At 47.9% G+C, this 22,619-nt stretch overlaps 1 protein-coding gene across 1 annotated transcript in view; it reads left to right on the top strand.

Moving 5' to 3' along the window:
• Positions 1 to 2,514: 2,514 nt before the first annotated feature.
• The window catches only part of LOC126101634 (glucose dehydrogenase [FAD, quinone]-like), a 41,952-nt gene continuing 21,847 nt past the window's right edge, over positions 2,515 to 22,619 (top strand). The window contains 4 exon segments of the mRNA XM_049912320.1: positions 2,515 to 2,777; positions 9,875 to 10,120; positions 22,114 to 22,347; positions 22,349 to 22,492. Coding sequence (XP_049768277.1) covers positions 2,574 to 2,777; positions 9,875 to 10,120; positions 22,114 to 22,347; positions 22,349 to 22,492 — 828 coding nt within the window. The 5' untranslated portion in view covers positions 2,515 to 2,573.

Below are 22,619 nucleotides of genomic sequence, written 5' to 3'. Positions count from 1 at the left end.
TGATTGTGCGATAATTCTCGCACTTGTCAGCTCTTTCCGTCTTCGGAATTGTATGGATGATGCTTTTCCGAAAGTCAGATGGTATGTCGCCAGACTCATATATTCTACACACCAACGTGAATAGTCGTTTTGTTGCCACTTCCCCCAATGATTTTAGAAATTCTGATGGAATGTTATCTATCCCTTCTGCCTTATTTGACCGTAAGTCCTCCAAAGCTCTTTTAAATTCCGATTCTACTGCTGGATCCCCTATCTCTTCTAAATCTACTCCTGTATCTTCTTCTATCACATCAGACAAATCTTCACACTCATAGAGGCTTTCATGTATTCTTTCCACCTATCTGCTCTCTCCTCTGCATTTAACAGTGGAATTCCCGTTGCACTCTTAATGTTACCACCGTTGCTTTTAATGTCACCAAAGGTTGTTTTGACTTTCCTGTATGCTGAGTCTGTCCTTCCGACAATCACATCTTTTTCGATGTCTTCACATTTTTCCTTCAGCCATTTCGTCTTAGCTTCCCTGCACTTCCTATTTATTTCATTCCTCAGCGACTTGTATTTCTGTATTCCTGATTTTCCCGGAACATGTTTGTACTTCCTCCTTTCATCAATCAACTGAAGTATTTCTTCTGTTACCCATGGTTTCTTCGCAGCTACCCTCTTTGTACCTATGTTTTCCTTCCCAACTTCGGTAATGGCCCTTTTTAGAGATGTCCATTCCTCTTCAACTGTACTGCCTACTGCGCTATTCCTTATTGCTGTATCTGTAGCGTTAGAGAACTTCAAACGTATCTCGTCATTCATTAGTACTTCCGTATCCCACTTCTTTGCGGATTGATTCTTCCTGACTAATGTCTTGAACTTTAGCCTACTCTTCATCATTACTATATTGTGATCTGAGTCTATATCTGCTCCTGGGTACGCCTTACAATCCAGTATCTGATTTCGGAATCTCTGTCTGACCATGATGTAATCTAATTGAAATCTTCCCGTATCTCCCGGCCTTCTCCTAGTATACCTCCTCCTCTTGTGATTCTTGAACAGGGTATTCGCTATTACTAGCTGAAACTTGTTACAGAACTCAATTAGTCTTTCTACTCTTTCATTCCTTGTCCCAAGCCCATATTCTCCTGTAACTTTTTCTTCTACTCCTTCCCCTACAACTGCATTCCAGTCGCACATGACTATTAGGTTTTCGTCCCCCTTTACATACTGCATTACCCTTTCAATATCCTCATACACTTTCTCTATCTGTTCATCTTCAGCTTGCGACGTCGGCATGTGTACCTGAACTATCGTTGTCGGTGTTGGTCTGCTGTCGATTCTGATTAGAACAACCCGGTCACTGAACTGTTCACAGTAACACACCCTCTGCCCTACCTTCCTATTCATAACGAATCCTGCACCTGTTATACCATTTTCTGCTGCTGTTGATATTACCCGATACTCATCTGACCAGAAATCCTTGTCTTCCTTCCACTTCACTTCACTGACCCCTACTATATCTAGATTGAGCCTTTGCATTTCCCTTTTCAGATTTTCTAGTTTCCCTACCACGTTCAAGCTTCTGACATTCCACGCCCCGACTCGTAGCTACAAAATAGGTCAGCAACTGGAAGCAGTTAATTCCATAAATTATCTGGGAGTACGCAATAGGAGTGATTTAAAATGGAATGAACGTATAAAGTTGATCAAGCAGTATATTGCTCCCTCCTACGTATATCTCGCCAAGAGACCTTGAGGATAAAATCAGAGAGATTAGAGCCCACACAGAAGCATACCGACAATCCTTCTTTCCACGAACAATACGAGACTGGAATAGAAGGGAGAACCAATAGAGGTACTCAGGGTACCCTCCGCCACACATCGTCAGGTGGCTTGCGGAGTATGAATGTAGATGTAGATGTAGAAGATGAACCCGCTGAAGTCTCCATTTCTACCTGAACTGTCCGAGCAACAGTTGCATTTTCTCTTCGAACTTGGCTGTCATTTTCCAGAGAGTGATACTTGCCACAGGACCTTTACCCATTATAGTACCCTTCTTAGGGCGATAGGATGTTAAAGCTTCAGTAGCGGATTCTCCTTTCTGACACTAGAGCTTCAGTAACAGTAGTTTTCCTGGTAAAGTCGACACTCCGCGACTGCTGGCAGATGCGACATCATGTCTCATTACAGCTGATTTTATATACGATTCTCGCGCGGCGCTACTGACGTGTTGCTGTCCAGTGCCATCTGTTGGACGGTTTTTGTACTCGCCTTTGGTTGCGACACAACCTAATCCCATTTCAAGCAGGTGTGTTAAGTTTTCTCTCTGTGCCTACGATATTCCGAGAATTAGTGCATTTTCAAATGTTAACGAACTTTTTGTTCATCCCACATAACGTCTACGGACTAACGCGTTTTGGCACTCAGAATAGGGTGACGACGACGACGACGACGACGACGCGATGGAGAGCTGCCCGACCAATGCTTCGTGGTCGTCGGTGGAGGCGGGGGCGGCGGCCGGGGGCGGCGGGCTGGGGGCGGCGCTGCTGGCCACGCTGCTGACGACGCTGGCGGGGGCGCCGGCGCGCATGCGCGCTGAGGCGGGCTACCCGCCGGACGCGGCCGACCGCCTGCTGCCCGAGTACGACTTCGTGGTGGTGGGCGGCGGCAGCGCCGGGTCCGCGGTGGCCGCGCGGCTCTCCGAGGTGGCGGAGTGGCGCGTGCTGCTGCTGGAGGCGGGGGCCGACCCGCCGCTCACCGCAGACATCCCGCCGCTCTTCCACAGCCTGCAGGTGCCCCTCCTGATATCCTACCGGAACACCTTTTAAACGCCGCACTGCAGAAATCGACACGCCGTGGACTCGGCGAGTCGTTGGAAGTCCCTTGCAGAAACCTAGAGCCGTGCTGCTTCCATAACTGCGGGAGTGTTGCCACTAAGGATTTTTTGCACGGACTGACCTCTAGATTATTTCCCGTAAATGTTCGATGGGATTCGTGTCGGACGATCTGAGTGCCCAAACCACTCGCTCCAGTCGTACAGAGTGTTCTTCAAATCAGTCGCGAACAACTACGGGCCGATGACACGGCGCATTGCCATCCATAAATTTTCCACCATTGTTGGGAACATGAAGTCCGTGAATGGCTGAAAATGAAGTAGCCGAACATACGTATTTCCAGTGAAGTCGGTTCAGTTGGAACAGGGGACCTCGTCCATTCCATGTAAACACGGCCCACACCATTATGCAGCCACCACCACCTTGCGCAGTGCCTCTTTGACAGCTCGCGTCCATGGCTTCCAAGGGTCTGCGCCAAACTCTTAATTCCCGTCGTGCATCCACAATTAAGTTGGAAACCTTTTCAGATGAATCACCTGAGCGCAAATATCAGCTTCGCCACTGCACTGCCCTTTCATGCCTTCTGTATACGATACTACCATCATCTGTATAAGCCCATATCGCTATCCCATGAGTTTCGTCACTTCAGTGTATGTATAAGGCTGACAAAACAAGGTATCTCAATGGATTCCGTAACAACTGCATAGTCAGGTCGTATGACTGAGGCACTACAATTGCAGAATATTGTTTTAAACGAAGGATTTATCTTTGGGACCAAGAGGGTAAAAAAAAAACTTTGTTGCCAACTATAGCCATTGACGAAATGAAACAGCTTTGAATGAAGTTGGTTACTTATAATCAATTGGGAGGTAAAGCAGCCATCAACCAGAAATTTCAGTGGCACAGTGCATTACGAGCCTTGCCTCTACTGCAGGTGGTGCCCACTTGTTCGTTAACGGCCCGAGCGCCGCTCAACCCTTCGAATCACGCTCTATCTTACATCCTCGATGAACATAACTGGCCAACAAAAAAAGTGAAACACCCAGAAGGAGAGGAGTAAACGAAATGGAAATTAACGGATTGAGAGGGTATGGGATATTATTTCTCTAATTTCAAAACGGAATCCAATTGACAAAAAATTTGCAGGACATGTCAACTTATTAACATGACGTGGCACCATGTCTGACCTGGATACATGCATTTATCCGGGTGAGAAGCTTGTCATAAGGCCGTCATATTCTGTCATGCTGGCGAGCCCGCAACTGTTGTAAGAGGACCTTGATAACCTGGGATGGAGCTGACGGCCCACTTGAGCCACCCCATGTTGTGTCGGGTACAGATAGTACCTGAACTTCACGCACAAAATCCACTAGGATCCGTGTCATGTATGGACGAACATTGTCCTGTTGCAGAACAGTACCACGATACTGTCGCAACAGAGGTAAAACATGAGGACGTGGGGCGTCTGTGGAGTACCACTGTGCTCCCTCCATCACATAGTCGACGGCACCCCACACCATAGCAACCGCTGTCACTCCCCAAAACGTTAGATGAATGGGACGTCTCCCTAGGTCGCCGCCATACTCGCCAACGATACCCGTCCGGGTTAATGTAGAACTGCGATTCATTGCTGAGTGTAGTGGGACAACATTCATCAGCAGTCCATGTTTCACTGTAATGAAACTGCTCCAACACAGCCGTTTATGTTGTGGTGTTAATGGCTGCCTACCCAGGGGACGGTTAATTCCCTAACCCGGCTGTTGTTAGTCTCTGACAAGTGGTGAGGGATGTCCGTCACTTGTTCTCGAACGGTAGGCGCAGATGAGAAGGCACTGCGGTGTGCTCTGTGCACAACACGGCCATCCTCCCTTGCGGTGATCAGATGTGGTCGGCCGCCATCGGGCCACTGTCACAACCGTACGGCCCACGAATCTGGATACTGCAGTACTCGACCAGCCGACCAATTCGAGAGCAACAATGAAGCGCCTTTCAAACTCTGTTAGGCGCCGGTACTGCTGTCTCTCACGAGTATGCGACATCTTGGTGCCCGTGATCACCCAGCATCTGACTTTTCACGTCCCTTACATACCCTACAAGGTCTGGCAGCTACACTAAACACGAAGAACACCTGTGCTCTCTGGCGGCCGCTCTATCTGTCACAGAGAGGTACAACTCTAATCATTTGCATTCCCGCCGATTGTGCGCATGTGTCGAGCGTTATACCCACATACGACTATGTCTTCTTGGTGCTCCATTTTGTCAGGTGGTATGTAAATACACCAATTATGGCCACTAAATTCATTCCAATTCATTTGCTACTGACCAGTTCCAATGTTAGCATCATTGTCAAGCGGAAGTGGACACCACCATGCAGTTTATAAGTAAAAAAAAAAAGTATAATTCTAGTTATTCACTTTCACCCGGTGTTGACGGCACCGTTGTCCTCGAAGATGCGACAGTACTCCGAGAATTATTCCCTCAACATTATTGTATATAAACTTATCTTCCCACTGAAAGCCCTAATACATAGAAAAGGAGGGCGGAAAGGGAGGAAAATGGTTTAATGTCTCGTTTTTATAAACGGAGTACCAGCTGGCACTGGCGAAGGATGGGGAATGCTGCCATGCTCTTTCAAAGGAACCATTCCAGCATTCACCTTAGGTGACGTAGTCGATTCACACGGAAAACTACAACTGGATGGCCGCACAGAATTAAAGTCCAGTGTCTTACTACTGTGGCACGGAGCTCGATGGCGAATGTACAAGGAGCACTCAGGTGTAAAGGAGATACTATACAGTATAACAAACTGGCATGGACGTTGGTAACGCAGGCAGGTGTATACGTAAAATATTGGGAATGAGATAGGAACAGATCGAACGTTGACCGCTGTCTCATTTGTCTGTTAGACGTGCTCGACGTGATGTCAGCGATTTGTCTGCGCGTCAGACTTAATTTATGTAGGCCGAGAAAGAGTGCAGCGAGGTATCATGCCGTTTACTGACTGTGGGAGGAGTGTCAGAAAGCGAAATTCATGCTAGAGTGTCTGCCGTGTAAGGCGAGCACAGTATGTCATGCGCACTTGGGATTTTGTGGAATTAAGGATTTCTGGAAGGTCGGGTGTGACTGAAACACAGCAGTCGTCATTGTTGCGGTGGGTGCAGCCGACGATGCACGGTGGAAGACACTCGGCTCATGTTGGGCATCAGTCACGCCAGAGTATCTCAAGTTGCGGAAGATCTGCGCGCAGAGGGTTCCCTACAGCCTGATGGCGGAGCAGAATTATCGACATCACAACAGCACTTGGAACAGTGTCACGGTAAAGACAATAAGTCCCTGTCCCGTACAGTCGCGGGGGATGAAATACGGTGTCATCAGTTTGAGCCGGGGAGCGAGCGTCAGAGCCAACAAACGAACCATATGGAGTCATCCCCAGCGAACAAAATTTCAAGCCGTGAAAGCCATCTGCGGGGAAGTCCTGATACTTGGTTTTCTACTGCAAGGGCCCGTTGATCATTGTCTTTCTGGAACACAACGCCACAATTAACACATTTGTTCGTCGACATTTTGCAAAAACAGAAGCGCACTGCAAAGTCTAAATGCCCAGTAATATTGACGGACGGCATCATTGATAATGCCCGCCCACTTGTTGCTATGCGATTTTCATATTTTTGGAGCCTTGAAGACAGATATCCGTGGCCGTCGGTTAGTTTCGGACGAAGAGATGCGCGCCTGGGTACAATCATGGTTCCGTAGGCAACCGCAAACATTTTTCCGTTCAGGCACTGCTTTACAGTGGGATAAATTTATAACAATTACGGTGATTGCTTTTGAAATAATAAAGAGTTTACTATTTTCCATCTGTCTCGTTTCCATTTGACTGCCCCTTATACGATGCAAGTATTAAGAACTCAGGAGAGAAGGCAAACTAAACGAATACCAAAGAAACCTAAATAGTCACCGACAGCCAACTGCCACAGTAATTAACAAAACAAAGTAGAACTGGGCACTAGCAAAGACTCGCAAGGAGTTTGCAGCTAACATCGGAAGCGAAACTACAAATCCGAAGATGAACCGAATCTCAAATTTATTGTTTTGTGTTTCACTCCCACAACGCCACCGTGGACTATGAGATGTGTTTCCCAAACATGATTTCGCATAGAACTAAAAATCTGAAGTACGCTCAGTGCATCTTGAGCAATGAAAGCAAGTTGGCAGAGGAGGAGAAAATTGCTTCATCAGTATCAGTGAGCCCCGTTTCTGGTTGGTTGGTTGGTTTAAAAGAGGGGGCGGTGGGGGGAAGGGCCAAACAGCACATTTCTGTTTTTGTTGGACGGAAGTGCATTGGTCTATCGAATAAGAAAGAACGAAGGACGGACACAGTGAGACAACTACTGGAGGCACATAAGCTGTTGGAAGCAGGGTTTTCGTGACATTCTATGGCCACAATAGTTCTTACAGAGGACATTCACAGTCCCTATGGTGAAGATCCTGGCACGTAAAATGGCCAGTGCCTGCATGACTTGGGAGATGAAGGGACTGATGCAAGTGTTCGCACAATCTCGAATCTGACCGCGATCAAATGCGCTCCGGCCACGCGTCTTGCCCAGACGCTGTAGTATCTTCTCTACGAGATGATATTCGCCTCCTTAGCTGAGTATCAGCGCCTCTGACTGCCACGCTGCGGGCACGGGTTCGATTCCCGTCCGGATCGGAGATTTTCTCCGCTCTGGGACTGGGTGTTGCCGTGTCACCATAAATTTCATCGTCGTCGACACGCTAGTCGCCCAGTGTAGCATCAACTGATGGGACTTGCGACTCGACGGCCGAACTTCCCCAGGTGCGGAATCCCGGCCATCAGTACCACACGATCATTTCATTTCGTACGGGACGATTTCCCTGTACATAAGATGTAGTATTTATCTGGTTGGTTTTGCCTGGTACTCTATGTGGAGCCGTTTATTTATTTCCTGTCGAGGCGCTGGGTCTCATTTTATCACTTTGCGCTCAGCCGCTGGTGGCCCTGCTACATTTCAAGTAGAAACACGCGCGGCTTGTAGCGCCTGAAATTTCATTGCGCTGACCGAGGCGACGAATAAAGGAATATTCAGAATTCGTCGCTTTGCTGTGAACTTTTCTGGCATGTTACTTAAAGCTGTCCAGGGCACGCTTTTCGTCTGCTGCATTGTGAAGGTATTCCACAGGGAATTTCGTGAGTACACGGAAGATCGACCGCAGTGCCTCATTCTGGAGCTGTTGCCATCCTCCAGACAGGGCGGAAGTAATCCGTAACAGGTCTGACACAGGACGCCCGTCGTCTGCAGAGAGGGCTGGTGACTCTCTGATGAGCGGAACGACGGCGCCCAGGGTGTTGCTCGTCTTCTTGTAGGTCTCCTTTACGTCGTGTTTCCGCAACAGCTGGCGGTTCAGTCTGACTTCTAAGTATTTCACTGTTGGTGTCCACGGCATCGGAGTACGAAAAAGCGTGGTGCTCCCTGTTTTTGTGACTATGCCTCTCGGTCAGGATCATCGCTTGGCTCTTAGCTGCGTTGAAACCGACGCGTCACCCTGCTAGGAGCATGCAACGACGGTACAGGCTGCAGTCGGCGCTGTGTGGCTTCTGGCAGTTTGTTTTGGTGTACCAACGCAGTGTCGTCAGCGCAGGGGTACATGGTGTGGCTATAAAATAACGGAACTAGTGCTACAAAACGTTTTGTTTCAGAAAAAATATATATTTGGTTATTGTCACCCTCAGTATACTCCCCTCCCCTATCCCTACAACGTTTTTCCTTTGGGTGCTTCAACGGACTGAAATCTTGTTTCTTTTAATGGAGAGTTGACCTTCGGGTATAAATATGTCACACTGTGCTACGTGACGCGAATAAGGCACGTGATCTAATACTAGGATGCTGCTTCGATAGAAACCTCTTAACAGACAATGCGGTATGAGACGGTGTCTTGTCTCGATGCGGAACCCATGACGTCTCCTTCCTCAATTCGGATAATTTTTTATTATTTTCTCATAGAGTTGAGATAGAACCTGCAGGTAGCAATTCTCATTAATAGTTAGACCTTCAGGTACCCAGTGAACATACACAATTCCATGAATATAGAAAAAAAACCCTCATCGCTTTGATCCTTGAGTTGCTTGGACCGGCGCTTATTTTGTGGATCCTAAGTGAAAAACAAAGTTTCTGCACATGTTATCACCCTTTCCAAAAAATTAGGATCATTTTAAATGGTGTCAAAGTGTCAATACAAACGTTTTCCCAACCTCTTTTTGTTCTAAAGTGAGATATTTGAGCCGGCCGCTGTGGCCGAGCGGTTCTAGCCGCTTCAGTCCGGAACCACGAGCCTGCTACGGTCGCAGGTTCGAAGCCTGCCTCGGGCATGGATGTGTGTGTGATGTTCTTTGGTTAGTTAGATTTAAGTAGTTCTAAGTCGATGGGACTGATGACCTCAAATGTTAAGTCCCATAGTGCTCAGAGCCATTTGAACCTTTTTTCGAGATTTTTTTACACTAGTTTCGCACACACTTTTCTCATGTTAAAATGGTTATGTAAAATTTGCCTTACGCAATTGCTACAGTTTCAACAGTCGATTGAATTCTCAGCCGACCATCAGATCGAATCAGAAACTTTTTGATATTTTCATGTGTTTTTGGTGTTGGAGGTCGTCCTGGGCGTGAGTCACCCTCAAAGTCTTCTCGGGCATCGTGGAAACGCTCGAACTACTCAAAAACGCGCGTACGTGGTAAACATTTAGCGCTATACACTTCTTTAACTGAAATACAGGTTTCGGCACGAGTTTTACCAATTCGTTGCTCTCTTATTACACTTATCATTTTTTCCGGCAAAAACTAACAACTCTCACATAAACGAAGGTCACGGCCACACCGATTTGTGTACAGGCGCCAGAGACGCCGTATTCGGCTTCACATCTGTGACAGCCTCATTCCTATTACTTTATAGCCACATCTCGTGGCGACGTCGGTAGGTGGGCGGAGTATGCGGCCGACTGCCATGGGGCTGCCTGCCACTGTGTGCTTGCTTGTGCAGGAGTCGGAGATAGACTGGGGCTACGAGACGGAGCCGCAGGAGGCGGCCTGCCTGGGGATGCAGGGCCGGCGCTGCTACTGGCCGCGCGGCAAGGCGCTGGGCGGCTCCGGCGTGCTCAACGCCATGCTGCACGTGCGCGGCAACCCGCGCGACTACGACGCGTGGGAGGCGGCCGGCAACCCGGGCTGGGCGTACCGCCACGTCAGGCCCTACTTCATCAAAGCCGAGAGCTTCGAGATGCCGCAGGTGAAGCCAGCTCTCATCGCACCGAGCCCAAAGCGCGGCGGCCCGAAAACACTACTGGCTGGTTGTTAACTAAAGTTCACTCACTCACGCAGGTCGACTGCGGGCTGTAATTATCGTACGGGAGCGAAACTTGGCAGATATGCTAATGCGATAATGCGGAACCTATTTATGCTGGAAAAAAATTCTTTCCAATTTTGGCCACCAGGTGCAAATCTGGCGCAGTAAAGCGTCTCGTCGACGTTCCCGATGCTCGTATTGAACACATTGTGTAAGCGGCGGTTAATAATAAAATCAACATTATGCCTTTCTCACTTGTCTGAACTTTTCTGCCACGTCCTGTTCCTAATCCAATACATATGGAAACATTTCCACACTTCTTTTTTGCATTCACAGTGCCAGATTGCACTCGGAAGTCAAAACTGGAGCCAATTTTTCCAGCGTAATTCGGTTCCGCATTAATGCATTAAAATATCTAACAAGTTTGGCAGCCATGTATAACTACAACCCACGATGAACCTCTGTGGCTAACTCAACTTCAGTTACAACCACAACCAGTAGCTACGTAATTTCCTGTTAGTATAGTAGTTATGGCGACTCTACACACACTTATTTACGACACACGCTTTTTGGCATTCATTATCCACGAATAACCAGTCGACACTTTTTTATACGAGAATACTATTGCTACACAGACTTAATATATGGCTTACAAACCTTAAATAAGACGCGAGAGTTCCGAATGTGTTGATGAAAAATTTCCAAGATCGAAATGAAGTGCTCTTTCAAAAGTTCAGTTTGAAATCCGCAAAAGGTTCACCTTTTGGGAGAATATCAAATAAAGACTCTAGCTTCAGTCCAACGAGTTCGCGGACCTTTTCACCCTCTGTGTTTACGTTCAGTTCCCTACCCAGCAGCACCAGACTCATTCGGCACCAAACATAGCTAGTTACTAGTTGTAAATAAGTCTCAACTTGTTAATGTACTTCGGTTTCACCAGATCTCACCACCCCTCTCCCCTCCTCCCAGACTATTTTGTCTTTCGAGAACTGACAGAGCACCTGTAGCGTATAAAATTCAACTTGACCATATACTAAAAGTTTCTGAACACGGAATATTCGTGATGTCTGTTCTGTCGGACCTGTCCTACAGAAGAGAGACAATACGCTGTTATGATTCAGCGGCCGTGAATATCAATAGTCAGGGAAATTTTTCCGACGGTGTTGGCATTACGGCATTGAAATTAATGAATTAATTGCAATTGAAAATCAAATTAATACCCGTCCTGCACAAATTTTCAACACATCAAAACGGAACACAGTTACTGCCTGGGGTTGACTTGGAGGAGGAGGAATAGGCCCAAGTAAGGACTGAACATCATTCGCGACCAAAATATTTATTGAACAACGTATGCTTAAAAGTAGAATCAAAGCAATTAAGAAAAATTTACTTGCAAGCTTTCAACAGTTAATAGAAAACATGTTAAGAACAATAACAAAAAGTGTCAAAGGTGATCAAATTTCATAAATGCGCACGTCCCTGAACATGAGCTGCAATGTTTACTTTGTTTTCAAGTAAGACTTTAATACACTGTCACACTGACCCGCAGTGTAGTGTTAAAACATAAGAAATCCAAAATGATATAAGTGATTATGAACATATCTATGTTCAAAGGCGACAAATGAGCTTTGCACTTAACTGTCACAGTTATGGAAGCAAATACTTTCAACACCCGACATCACAGAGGCGAAGAAATTTGTTGTAGTTCCTTGAGAATTAATCGCTTAAGTTTCAGTTCCTATAATGAGACACCGTGTAATTATGAGGACACAGATATTTTTTGGTACAAGTGTATGTGACAGAAGAACGATGCAAAAATTTAATGCAATATCTATGCTTCAAAACCATAACTACAACACGAAGAATTTGTGTCACAAACAATTTGCCAATTCACCTTGTCATATTTCCTGACAGCCTGTTTACTGATTTACAATTGCTTGATATCACAGAATGTTCCACAACATTACTAACCAAAGGAATTAAAACTTACTAACGCAATGACATTAAAGTCTACATTCAGTTCCCAAAAAGGATTCACACATTTCAAAAACACAGAAATTTAAAAAGAGCCAAGACAGGTACAATGTCGCGTGAAGCACCTGAGGCTGCGCAATCCACGACCTCAGAATGCAACCGGCTGCACTCAGGTAGTTACTCAGCGTAAATCAGATACAGACACCTCCCAGGTAATCGAGACAGTACTGCGCATGGCGCTAGTTACTGATATTATTACCGGGCAAGAAAAAGGATGTTTAAGTTCAACAAATAACCAAATCAAAAATGATCTTTAACCCCTCATTCATGGAACTAAATACCGATGGAGGTGGTGCAGTGGTTCGCACACTGGACTCGTATTCGGGAGGACGATGGTCCAATCCCACGTGGGGCCATCCTGATTTAGGTCTTCCGCGACTTCCCTAAATCACTCCTGGCAAGTGCCACGATGGTTCCTTTGAAAGGGCACGGCCGACTTCTTTCCTCATCCTCCCCTAAGCCGATGAGACCGATGACCTCGAAGTTTGGTATCTTCCCCCAAACAACCCATGGAACTAAACAAAACATGACTACGAGTGTAGTTACACACGCACGTATTAATAAAGGGGCAGAAACCAAGCCCTCTAGAATTAACAGAAAAAAAATAGTCGGGGCCTTATTACTGAACACATACCAAAACCATAATGAGAAGATAAGAAGATACCCCGCCAACCGCAATTCAGGTTCAAAGTAAGCGGTAGTGACGAAATATTCGTAGAAGGTTCATACCATACTCAGGACCGAAATTATTACAATGTACACTGAAGAGTGAAAGAATCTGGTACACCTGCCTAATATCGTGTAGGGTGCCCACGAGCACTCACAAGTCCACAACACGACGTGGCATGGACTCGACTAATGTCTGAAGTAGTGGTGCAGGGAAATGACGCCATGAATCCTGCAGGGCTGTCCATAAATCCGTAAGACTGCAACGGGGTGGAGATCCCTTCTGAACAGCATGTAGCAAGGTATTCCAGGTATGCTCAACAAAGTTCTTGTCCGGGGAGTTTGGTGGCCAGCGGAAGTGTTTAAACTCACAAGAGTTTTCCTGGAGGCACTCTGTAGCAATTCTGGACGTGTCGGATGTCGCACTGCCCAGCTGGAATTGCCCAAGTCTGTCGCAATACACAATGGACATGAACGGATGCAGATGATCAGACAGGATGCTTACGTACGTGTCACCTGTCAGAGTCGTATCTAGACGAATCAGAGGTCCCATATCAGTCCAACTGCATACGCACACATCATTAAAGAGCCTCCAACAGCTTGAACAGTCTCCTGCTCACATGCAGTCAGTGGGCTCATGAGGTTGTCTTCATTTCCGTACACGTCCATCCGCTCGATATCATCTGAAACCAGACTCGTCCGATCAGTCAACATGTTTCCGGTCATCAAGAGTCCAATATCGGTGTTGACGCGTACAGGCGAGATGTAAAGCTTTGCGTCGTGCAGTCATTAAGGGTACATGAGTGGGCTTTCGGCTCCAAAAGCCAATATCGAAGATGTTTCGCTGAATAGTTCGCACGGTGACACTTGTTGATGGCAAAGCATTGAAATTTGCAGCAATTTGCGGAACGATTGCGCTTCTGTCTTGTTGAACGATTCTCTTCAGTCGCCGTTGGTCCCGTTCTCGAGGGATCTTTTACCAGTCGCAGCGATGTCGTAAGTCTGGTCTTTTAACTGATTCCTGATATTCACAGTACACTCGTGAAATGGTCTTACGGGAAAATCCCCACTTCATCGCTACCTCGGAGATGCTGTGTCCCATCGCTCATGCGCCGACTGTAACATCACGTTGAAACTCACTTAAATCTTGATAACTTGCCATTGTAGCAGCAGTACCCGATCTAACAACTGCGTCAGACTCTTGTTGTCCAATAGGTATATAGGACATATCTCTGTATTTGGATACGCATGACTGTACCAGTTTCTTTGGCGCTTCAGTGTATTAAACATTTTAGCAGCATATGATTAGTGAAACGCAAATAGTATCTTTTCGGAATTTTTTTTAAAACATCAAATTGTATGTCTTTCTGTAATTTTTAATAACTTCCCATAACTCCGTAGCAATTACGGACAATACTGACCTTACGACTTATCTTAGAAGAAAGATTAAGGAAAGGCAAACCTACGTTTCTAGCATTTGTAGACTTGAGAAAGCTTTTGACGATGTTGACTGGAATACTCTCTTTCACATTCTAAAGGTGGCAGGGGTAAAATACAGGGAGCAAAAGGCTATTTACAATTTGTACAGAAACCAGATGGCAGTTATAAGAGTCGAGGGGCATGAAAGGGAAGCAGTGGTTGGGAAAGGAGTGAGACAGGGTTGTAGCCTCTCCCCGATGTTATTCAATCTGTATATTGAGCAAGCAGTAAGGGAAACAAAAGAAAAATTAGGAGTAGGTATTAAAATCCATGGAGAAGAAATAAAAACTTTGAGGTTTGCCGATGACATTGTAATTCTGTCAGAGACAGCAAAGAACTTGGAAGAGCAGTTGAACGGAATGGACAGTGTCTTGAAAGGAGAGTATAAGATGAACATCAACAAAAGCAAAACGAGGATAATGGAATGTAGTCGAATTTAGTCGGGTGATGCTGAGGGAATTAGATTAGGAAATGGGACACTTAAAGTAGTAAAGGAGATTTGCTATTTAGGGAGCAAAATAACTGATGATGGTCGAAGTAGAGAGGATATAAAATGTAGACTGGCAATGGCAAGCACAGCGTTTCTGAATAAGAGAAATTTGTTGACATCGAGTATAGATTTAAGTGTCAGGAAGTCATTTCTGAAAGTATTTGTATGGAGTGTAGCCATGTATGGAAGTGAAACATGGACGGTAAATAGTTTGGACAAGAAGAGAATAGAAGCTTTCGAAATGTGGTGCTACAGAAGAATGCTGAAGATTAGATGGGTAGATCACATAACTAATGAGGAGGTATTGAATAGATTTGGGGAGAAGAGGAGTTTGTTGCACAACTTGACTAGAAGAAGGGATCGGTTGATAGGACATGTTCTGAGGCATCAGGGGATCAGAAATTTAGCATTGGAGGGCAGCGTGGAGGGTAAAAATCGTAGAGGGAGACCAAGAGATGAATACACTAAGCAGATTAGAAGGATGTAGGTTGCAGTAAGTACTGGAGAGGAGGAGGAGGAGGAGATTAGTGTTTAACGTCCCGTCGACAACGAGGTCATTAGAGACGGAGCGCAAGCTCGGGTGAGGGAAGGATGGGGAAGGAAATCGGCCGTGCCCTTTCAAAGGAACCATCCCGGCATTTGCCTGAAGCGATTTAGGGAAATCACGGAAAACCTAAATCAGGATGGCCGGAGACGGGATTGAACCGTCGTCCTCCCGAATGCGTGTCCAGTGTGCTAACCACTGCGCCACCTCGCTCGGTGGTAAGTACTGGAAGATGATGAAGCGTGCACAGGATAGGGTAGCATGGAGAGCTGCATCAAAGCAGTCTCAGGACTGAAGACCACAACAACAACACTACAACTGTAATAGTTGGTAGCCGTGTAAAATCTACTTCTCTGACGCCACGATGAAATTCAAGAGTCGCCCTGACCCGTGTATCAGATGAGCCAGACCCTAACGTGGCTAAATAAACAGTAAAATGAATTTCATTTCAAACTTATTAATGTCTTTGTTCGGCAATGTACATATAGAAATTTGTATTGAACATCAGTTTCCCATCAGCCAGTGAGTTTGAGTTGTTATACGCATTTATTAGTGCATAAAATCTCCGTACCTAAAATTTCAGTGAGCTGTGCTACAACTGAACAAAACTACTTTTGCTGATCTACTGAAATAGGCAAAACTAATGTACTTCCATAGGAAATAGATGTAACTACACACACACACATACATACACATACACACATACTAAAATGTTTATGACTATACAGTCTTTTTAATTTTTTAGTTTATTGCCTTTCGGGTCGTGCCCATTCAGCCATTTGTAATGGAAAGACGATAGGACAGCGTATTGGGGACAATTTTCTGGTCACTTACAGCGATACGAAAGCAAGGACAACGCAATAGCCAGTCCCATAAGGGAGAAAATGTGTAACCTGGGCGGGAATCGAATGCGGGCCCCTTTAGTTAGCAATCTGCCATGCTGACCGCGCAGCTACCAAGGTGGACAGCTGTACAAGTATTACGCCGTTTATCCTCTCTGGGCTATTCCCAGATTGCTGCACATCCCAGCCGACTTGAGGTGGCCCACTGCTACTAGCCATCGATGAACATCCTCGTCCCCCGTATTAAACTACATATAATACATGACATCAACAGTAAATGACAGTAACAACTTACGTTACATCATGTTAAAACTGGAAATGACTATCAGACCAATTGTGTGATTGGATTGAGGAGTTCCTAGATAACAGGACGCAGCATGTTATTCTCAATGGAGAGAAGTCTTCCGAAGTAAGAGTGATTTCAGGTGTGCCGCAGGGGAGTGTCATAGGACCGTTGCTATTCACAATATACATAAATGACCTGGTGGATGACATCGGAAGTTCACTGAGGCTTTTTGCAGATGATGCTGTGGTGTATCGAGAGGTTGTAACAATGGAAAATTGTACTGAAATGAGGGAGGATCTGCAGCGAATTGACGCATGGTGCAGGGAATGGCAACTGAATCTCAATGTAGACAAGTGTAATGTGCTGCGAATACACAGAAAGATAGATCCTTTATCATTTAGCTACAAAATAGCAGGTCAGCAACTGGAAGCAGTTAATACCATAAATTATCTGGGAGTACGCATTAGGAGTGATTTAAAATGGAATGATCATATAATGTTGATCGTCGGTAAAGCAGATGCCAGACTGAGATTCATTGGAAGAATCCTAAGGAAATGCAATCCGAAAACAAAGGAAGTAGGTTACAGTACGCTTGTTCGCCCACTGCTTGAATACTGCTCAGCAGTGTGGGATCCGTACCAGATAGGGTTGATAGAAGAGATAGAGAAGATCCAACGGAGAGCAGCGCGCTTCGTTACAGGATCATTTAGTAATCGTGAAAGCGTCACGGAGATGATAGATAAACTCCAGTGGAAGACTCTGCAGGAGAGACGCTCAGTAGCTCGGTACGGGCTTTTATTGAAGTTTCGAGAACATACCTTCACCGAAGAGTCAAGCAGTATATTGCTCCCTCCTACGTATATCTCGCGAAGAGACCATGAGGATAAAATCAGAGAGATTAGAGCCCACACAGAGGCATACCGACAATCCTTCTTTCCACGAACAATACGAGACTGGAATAGAAGGGAGAACCGATAGAGGTACTGAAGGTACCCTCCGCCACACACCGTCAGGTGGCTTGCGGAGTATGGATGTAGATGTAGATGTAGATGTAGATGTACCGAGGTAACTGCCACCATGCACCACACCTGCGACCTCCCCAGGCTAGATCAGCTGGCGAGGGGAGTCAGTGCCGGCTCCTCCACTCCTGGCTGCCGCACAGTTCCAGTCTACTTTGCAGCACTGCGGCATCAGTTCACCGCGAGCGTCGCCCGACAGCATAGGCGGGCTGCCGCACGTCTGCGATCTCGGTAACACTGTCACACGCGGGTGTGAGGACAACGCGGAAGAGTATACTGAGCTGCAAGGTCTTCTGTCGTCTTATACACTGTCCATTTACGTCAATGTGATCACTCATTAAAAGCCCGAATAATCACCTTTTGCAGGGCGGACTGCTGAGAGAAGTGCAGGACGAGAATGCTGTGGCCGTTTCGTCCAGGTTACTCGATCGGGGATGCGTGGCGCGTTTGGTGTCCAGCGCAGTGTGGGAAACTCATCCTGTACCACTTCCAACCGCGCACGTACACTGCGTGCTGCGTGACACGTTGTATTGACCTGTGGTGGATACCATCGTGCCGAGGAAATCTAACTGCATGCACGGGTGGAAATGGTCCCTTAGGATAGACGCGTACTTGTGTTTGTTCACTGTGCCTTCCAGAATCACGAGATTACCCAGAGAATGCACAGAGATATTCCTCAAACCATTACACTCCCTCCGCCAGCCTGGAGCCTTTGCTTTCACACACTTGACGCCACAATGGCAGCAGCCGTCATTCCGATGGAGCACCAGATGTGAGTCACCTGGGAACTCCACCTGTCGCCACTCAGTGGACGTCCACTTGCGGTATTGGCGTGCAGATTCCAGCTTTTGTCGCCGATGAAATGCAGTCAGCGTGGGTGCACGAACGAGGCGAACGGTGCAGAAGAGCATACACGGCACGTTGCGCGAACGGTCTTTGAGGAGACGTGTTGCTAGCCCCTCGGTTCATCTGCTCAATAGTTGCACGTCTATGCGGCCGTACACATCTCTGCAGCCGTTGTTCACCCCTATAATTTAGGGTGCGCACAGCATCACAGTCGCCTTGGCGCCCCACGGCGGCAGCAGAACAGTTTAAAATCCGAGCCATTTTGGATACGATTCAAGACTAGGCGTGAAAGAAAATGGTCATGCTCTCCTGAACGTTAAATAAATCGCTCTGTTTTCGCATTATAACGACTAATGTATTGTTTTCTATTGTTTTCCGCGTCCCTCCTCCCCCCCCCCCTCCCGACACCCTTTATGTACCCTCCACTGCTAGTGCCGCCACCTGCGAGTGGTTATTGCCCGTTAACGTCGGACACAGACGGTGGCCAGATTAATGTTACGGAACCGTGTGTATAAATTGACGAGTCGCATTATTCTGGCCGTTTGTTAGTATTCGCAGAGAGCGGTGTTAGAAAACACACAGCAGCAGGTAGACGAGATGGGAATTATTCCCAAGATACTGTCAGTTTTCCTGTTCTGTTCACGAGGCACGTGGAAGTACGTATGTACGCACGCACGCACACAAACGACACACAGACAAGCTGCAATTCAATGCCAACATTTAACACGAATTAGAAAATTAGTCTATAAATGTCTGTATTCGCTGTTGCCAGGAGTATCAGTGTACGGGAGGGCTACTAGTGGCGTTCAGATCCCTACGACAGAGTTGCATGAGAGATATCTAGGAGTACTTTACCTGCCCCCAAGATCTTTCCGATCTATCACAGTTGTTCCGTCGACGATGTATAGTCCTGCTTCTACAATACTGGCCATTAAAATTCCTACATCACGAAGATGACGTGCTACAGACGCGAAATTTAACCGACAGGAAGAAGATGTTGTGATATGCAAATGGTTAGCTTTTCACAGCATTCACAAGGTCGGCGCTGGTGGCGACACAACGTGCTGACATGAGGAACGTTTCCAACCGATCTCTCATACACAAACAGCAGTTGACCGGCGTTGCCTGGTGAAACGTTGTTGTGATGCCTCGTGTAAGGAGGAGAAATGCGTACCATCACGTTTCCGACTTTGATAAAGGTCGGATTGTAGCCAATCTCGATTGCGCTTTATCGTATCGCGACATTGCTGTTCCCGTTGGTCGAGATACAATGACTGTTAGCAGAATGTGGAATCGGTGGGTTCAGGAAGGTAATACGGAACGCCGTGCTGGATCCCAACGACCTCGTATCAGTAGCAGTCGAGATGACAGGCATCTTATCCGCATGGCTGTCACGGATCGTGCAGCCACGTCTCGATCCCTGAGTCAACAGGTGGAGACGTTTGCAAGACAACAACCATCTGCACGAATAGTTTGCAGCAGCACGGACTATCAGCTCGGAGACCATGGCTGCGGTTACCCTTGACGCAGCATCACAGACAGGAGCGCCTGCGATGGTGTACTCAACGACGAACCTGGCTGCACGAATGGCAAAACGTCATTTTTTCGGATGAATCCAGGTTCTGTTTACAGCATCACGATGGTCGCATCCGTGTTTGGCGACATCTCGGTAAACGCAGATTGGAAGCGTGTATTCGTTATCGCCATACTGGCGTATCACCCGGCGTGAAGGTATGGGGTGCCATTGGTTACACGTCTCGGTTACCTCTCGTTCCCACTGACGGCACTTTGAACAGTGTGTTACGACCCGTGGCTCTACCCTTCATTGGATCCCTGCGAAACCCTACATTTCAGCAGGATAATGCACGACCGCGTGTTGCAGGGCCTGTACGGGCCTTTCTGGATAAAGAAAATGTTCGAGTGCTGCCCTTGCCAGAACATTCTCCAGATCCCTCACCAATTGAGAACGTCTGCTCAATGGAAGCCGAGCAACTGGCTCGTCACAATACGCCAGTCACTACTCTTGATGAACTGTGGTATCGTGTTGAAGCTGCATGGCCAGATGTACCTGTACACGCCATCCAAGCTCTGTTTGACTCAATGCCCAAGCGTATCGAGGCCGTTATTACGGCCAGAGGTGGTTGCTCTGGGTACTGATTTCTCAGGATCTATGCACCGAAATTGCGTGAAAATGTAATCACATGTCAGTTCTAGTATAATACACTCCTGGAAATGGAAAAAAGAACACATTGACACCGGTGTGTCAGACCCACAATACTTGCTCCGGACACTGCGAGAGGGCTGTACAAGCAATGATCACACGCACGGCACAGTGGACACACCAGGAACCGCGGTGTTGGCCGTCGAATGGCGCTAGCTGCGCAGCATTTGTGCACCGCCGCCGTCAGTGTCAGCCAGTTTGCCGTGGCATACGGAGCTCCATCGCAGTCTTTAACACTGGTAGCATGCCGCGACAGCGTGGACGTGAACCGTATGTGCAGTTGACGGACTTTGAGCGAGGGCGTATAGTGGGCATGCGGGAGGCCGGGTGGACGTACCGCCGAATTGCTCAACACGTGGGGCGTGAGGTCTCCACAGTACATCGATGTTGTCGCCAGTGGTCGGCGGAAGGTGCACGTGCCCGTCGACCTGAGACCGGACCGCAGCGACGCACGGATGCACGCCAAGACCGTAGGATCCTACGCAGTGCCGTAGGGGACCGCACCGCCACTTCCCAGCAAATTAGGGACACTGTTGCTCCTGTGGTATCAGCGAGGACCATTCGCAACCGTCTCCACGAAGCTGGGCTACGGTCCCGCACACCGTTAGGCCGTCTTCCGCTCACGCCCCAACATCGTGCAGCCCGCCTCCAGTGGTGTCGCGACAGGCGTGAATGGAGGGACGAATGGAGACGTGTCGTCTTCAGCGATGAGAGTCACTTCTGCCTTGGTGCCAATGATGGTCGTATGCGTGTTTGGCGCCGTGCAGGTGAGCGCCACAATCAGGATTGCATACGACCGAGGCACACAGGGCCAACACCCGGCATCATGGTGTGGGGAGCGATCTCCTACACTGGCCGTACACCACTGGTGATCGTCGAGGGGACACTGAATAGTGCACGGTACATCCAAACCGTCATCGAACCCATCGTTCTACCATTCCTAGACCGGCAAGGGAACTTGCTGTTCCAACAGAACAATGCACGTCCGCATGTATCCCGTGCCACCCAACGTGCTCTAGAAGGTGTAAGTCAACTACCCTGGCCAGCAAGATCTCCGGATCTGTCCCCCATTGAGCATGTTTGGGACTGGATGAAGCGTCGTCTCACGCGGTCTGCACGTCCAGCACGAGCGCTGGTCCAACTGAGGCGCCAGGTGGAAATGGCATGGCAAGCCGTTCCACAGGACTACATCCAGCATCTCTACGATCGTCTCCATGGGAGAATAGCAGCCTGCATTGCTGCGAAAGGTGGATATACACTGTACTAGTGCCGACATTGTGCATGCTCTGTTGCCTGTGTGTATGTGCCTGTGGTTCTGTCAGTGTGATCATGTGATGTATCTGACCCCAGGAATGTGTCAATAAAGTTTCCCCTTCCTGGGACAATGAATTCACGGTGTTCTTATTTCAATTTCCAGGAGTGTACATTTGTCTGCATTTCTTCTCGGTGTAGCTATTTCAATGGCCAGTAGTGTAGTTTCCCTTGTTGTTGTAAGACGGTGACGTGCAGGAGCCGCACCCGTGGGGCGACTACTCGGCCTCGGAGCACGGCGCGGCGGGCCCGCTGCGGCTGACGCAGAGCGCGTGGCGCAGCCCGCTGTGCGGGGGCGTGCTGCGCGCGGCGCGCCAGCTGGGGCTGCGCGTGGGCGACGCGGGCGGCGGCCGGCGGCCGGCAGGCGGGCTTCACGCTGCAGCACGTGGCCGTGGCGGGCGGCGTGCGCCAGAGCTCCGCGCGCGCCTACCTCTGCCCGGCCGCCTCCAGGGCCAACCTGCACGTGGTGCGGCGCGCGGCCGCCTCCGCCGTGCTCGTCGACCCCGCCACGCTGACCGCCACCGGCGTGCGCTTCCTGCTGGCCGGCCGGAACCACACCGTCCGTGCCGCCAAGGAGGTACTCCACTTCACTGCACCTTTCCTTTCTCGCCACGCGTCCTTTTTTGGACATACACATCATCGGAGAAAGGGATTATGTCCGAATTTTCGTAGAGAATGAGAATCGGATAAATGGGGTCTCAGGG

Source organism: Schistocerca cancellata, chromosome 9 (genome assembly GCF_023864275.1).
Source record: "Schistocerca cancellata isolate TAMUIC-IGC-003103 chromosome 9, iqSchCanc2.1, whole genome shotgun sequence".
In the NCBI taxonomy this organism is placed as follows: Eukaryota; Metazoa; Arthropoda; class Insecta; order Orthoptera; family Acrididae; genus Schistocerca; species Schistocerca cancellata.
Note: the sequence above shows the minus strand (reverse complement) of the source record. Positions and strands in the feature narration are given on the sequence as shown.